General features: G+C 43.7%; 1 protein-coding gene across 1 annotated transcript; it reads right to left on the bottom strand.

Annotated features, from left to right (window-relative positions):
• Nucleotides 1-3225: 3225 nt before the first annotated feature.
• Nucleotides 3226-3612, bottom strand: LOC101986537 (keratin-associated protein 2-1-like). Its single transcript, XM_005368389.1, has one exon. It carries the CDS (start codon nucleotides 3610-3612, stop codon nucleotides 3226-3228), a length of 387 nt encoding a protein of 128 aa, XP_005368446.1.
• Between the last annotated feature and the right edge of the window lie 254 nt (nucleotides 3613-3866).

The raw sequence follows: 3866 nt of genomic DNA, 5'->3' as shown, positions 1-3866 counted from the left end.
GAGGATATTTCCTTGTTTTGGTTTATATCTTCTGTAATCTCATTGGTGGGTTAGTAAATTCTCTTGGCATGTCTTAGGTGCTCAGGTCCTTGTAAAAGGTTATTCGTGTCCCTGATTTAATGAGAACTCATTATATTTTGCTATTTATGGCTCAAATATGAACTTAATAGCCCTAACTTCAAAGTCACCAATTATCTTCATAGTTTGGTGATGTTTTTGCCAGTTGGTGTTTTGGTGGCAACAGAGCAGCCATGCCCTTGGGGTTAGTTGCTAACAGTGGCAGTGAATTCAACAAATCATTGTGCAGTTCCTTTTCCACCGCTCACAACGAAACAAGGCAAGAATGCTGTACAAGTATGTCAAAATACGTTAATAAGAAAGGAATTTTCCATCTCTTTCAGGAATTCCAGGAACACATCCTAATAGGCCTGCATCTCCAGCGGCTTTTGCCTTAGGTGCACATTCCCTCATTTCAGGGTCTTCACCTTTCTATGTCAAGGGGAATTCTATTGCTTTCTGTCTTTACTTAGTACCACTGAATTCCAACTGTTTCAAACATTATGCTTAATTAAATAAATGTATCAATTTATTCTTAATAAGCTCATACAAGATAGGGATTATTATATCTTTCAATTCCCCTGTACCCGATTAAGTAAGTTACTTTCTCAATGCCATGTATTTGTAGATGTGGCAGCCAATACTCAGACTCCAAATATGTGTTGTGTTTCTTATGAGTCCAGTGAGCTGCAGAATGAATGATGAGGCCTACATGACCAGCCAAATATCGAATATTTGCTTTGTTTAGGAATTTTTAATGGTGTATTTACTTTTACAATTGTTATATGTGACATTTTGGAGCCATCTGCATGCATTCTGTCTCTTACCAAATATCTCCAAGAACTGGAAGAATTGAGTCCCACATAGTTTAGGAATTCTAAAAATTCCCCAAATATGCCTCCAAAGAAATTGAGCACAATTAAATAGTCATGGGACACTCTGAACAAAGCCACCCCAAATGCGAGGAAGTCAAAGAACCTGGACCCATCCAGGGAGGCCTCCATTTCCCAGTGTAACAGTGCTAGATAGGTCCAAGGCACATGGGCTTCGGTTCTATCTTGTCTGTATCTAGTATTGCAAATACCTCCCTGTATATGAGGCTTCATGAAGTTCATTCCCAGCAACATAATCACATAATCATAATGTGGTGTTCAGTTGCTTTCAAACTCTCCGACCTTATAGAAAAGTGATATCACAGTTGTATAGCCCTTGTGTCTGGCCTTTCTTTACAATGGCTTTTGTTCTAGATCTGTGGCCGAAGGCTCCCACTCACTCCTTCTCATTATTGGGCCACTTGCTTGCCTAGCTCCACATAAGGTTACCTAGCTCTATAGCAGCCACTATAGCTGACCAGGGAGGGCATAGGGGTTACCATAGAAACTAACAAGTGTGAACAAGAACAATGTGCTTGGAAGAAAACAAAATGTTATCTATCTGAGAAAATGCAGTAAGATCAAAGAATGTCTCTAGAAGCCTGAGAAGGAAAATGGTGAGGGCAGCAAAGCAGAGGTAGTTAGAGATTATTTTCTTTTCAAGTGGGGAGCAAAGAGACACAGAGGGAAATTTGACTCACAGAGGGAGAGAGATACAGCTCAGTGGTAGATCACTTTCTTAGTGTTCTTAAGGCTCCATCCGCAGCATTGCAGAGGCAAAGCAAAGAAGTGGGATTTGTTAACCGAAGGTCTGATGAGAAACAACTGTCACTGTACACATACTAAAGATGTATCGCTATCAGACAGTCCCTAACTGTTCCTAGCCATAGAACACCTTGTGCACACAGCTTCCTGTTGAGACAGCATGCGACGAATCTGTTTAGTGTTATTGAAAATACACATCTAAAAAATGAGGTGAATGGGGCTGGGGAGATGATGTCTTCTCTCCTTGCCTCCTTGGTGCTTATTATTCTCAATACAATTCTATTCTATTCTATATGACAAATATTCTGCCGATGAATCAGAGCCCAATCTTGAACAAAACCAGTCCAGTTCCTCCCCTTCACATTCAAAAGACTCATTTAGATTAGATTCCAGAGACTCGAACAGTTTATAGCACGATGTCTAGCCCTTGTTTTGTAATTCGTTTGTGTCCATCCTTTCTCTGTAATGACTTTTGTGGTAGAGGGCTTTATTCAAGAAAAAAAGCAATAAATAAAACAAGACCAAAATGAACAAACGAATGGGCATAAAACAGTAGTTAGTTTTCCTGACAGTCCTGACAGATATGTAACAGCAGAGAAGCCATCCGACAAGGATTAATGTGAGCATCATGTCACCCACAGTGGGTGACTGTATGTGGGGTTCTAACCAAGGCTGTAGTTTTGGCCTTCTCATCAGCATCTGCATTGGAAATCTAACTTCCATAGTGTTCCTGGCTCGGGAGATGAGGGAGTGGCTGATCCAGTAAACACAAAGGAATTCAGTGGTAAGGGTGTTCCTGGGTTCTAGCTAATATGATCATTGCATAGCTTCCTATGTTGGGAAGCAAATGGGGCTGCAGCTTGGGTTTTCTTCCTTTTTTTGTGTGTATATGCGAAAAATATTAATGGACCACTCATGAGTCAAATTCACAAAGCTCCGCCTCAGTACTTCTGTCCCATCACCGCGAAAGTCTCTGTCTTTAAGTATGAAAGCCCATCAGCCAAATTATCTGAAACATTTGAGTTCTTTTTACAATCACAGATGATGCGCCGCAGAAGCTCTGGCGGGGAGAGTTCAAAGTGCATCCTTCAGAAACATTTGCCCTAGATTCTTCTCACTCTGAACACTGCAATTTATTCTGCAAATGAGGTAGTGAATATCAAGAAAGAATACAAAAAGCATATGTGCTTCACCAGGAATAAAATTTTATTTTTTATCATGCAAAATCAGGCTAAAACTATCATGCTGAAAATGTATTCATTCTGAACCCTGAAATAAAAAAATTATAGGAACTCAATGGGATCAAGTTTTGTTAAAGAACTTCATCTTTGTTTAGAGATGTTTTTGAAGCTAAGAATTAGGCTGATGGAAGGAAGCTAGGATAGGCGAGGCATGCAGATGTCCAGCTGCATGTATGCGGGAAATTTGATAATTGTAGAAGAACAAGTGGGTTGCAAAGGTGGTGCCTCTTGTCTGCTCCGGCAGGAGTAGGGAGAGTTCTGTTCATCTGAAAAGTTATGTATTCGATGGCTCAGCAGCAGGTGTTGCAGGGGGAGGTCCTGCAGGTGGTGCGGCAGGGGGCAGGCTGGCAGCAGGGGGGCCTGCAGCAGGGAGCCTGCACAGAGATGGGCTGGCAGCAGGTGGAGGCCCAGCAGCAGGGTCTGCAGACCACAGCTGTGCAGGAGGTGGGGCAGCAGGTGATGGGGCGGCAGCAGCCCTGCTGCAGGCTGCAGGGGTCACAGCAGATGGGGCGGCGGCAGGGCTCACAGATGGGCCTGGTGAAGTGGGGCACGCAGGTCACAGGGCGGCACACTGTGGTCTGGCAGGACACTGGGCAGCAGCAGCAGGGGTCGCGGCAGCAGCAGGGCTGGCAGCAGCCTCCAAAGCTCTGGGAGGAGAAGGAGCCACAGCAGGACATGGTGGGTGTCTGGGCTGGAGTAGGGTTGAGGAGTGGAGGAGAGCAGATGTGTGTTCTCAGGTGTGATGTGTCTTCTGGGTTGGGTCCCTTTATATACCTGGCCAGTGCTGAGGATCCTAAGCACACAGGCCATTTCCTGAACTTGTGGTTACCCAATGAAAAGAGAAGCCTAGATTCAGTTGCCAGGCAACAATTCTAGTATCTGTAAGGATGCTTTTCTTTCCACCCTTCTACTCTTTCCCTTGGAATGAATA

This window comes from Microtus ochrogaster, unplaced genomic scaffold (assembly GCF_000317375.1).
Source record: "Microtus ochrogaster isolate Prairie Vole_2 unplaced genomic scaffold, MicOch1.0 UNK31, whole genome shotgun sequence".
Lineage (NCBI taxonomy): Eukaryota > Metazoa > Chordata > Mammalia > Rodentia > Cricetidae > Microtus > Microtus ochrogaster.
Note: the sequence above shows the minus strand (reverse complement) of the source record. Positions and strands in the feature narration are given on the sequence as shown.

Coding starts and splice junctions, on each gene's coding strand:
- LOC101986537 (XM_005368389.1), bottom strand. CDS start 3,612: ATGTCCTGCTGTGGCTCCTTCTCCTCCCAGAGCTTTGGAGGCTGCTGC.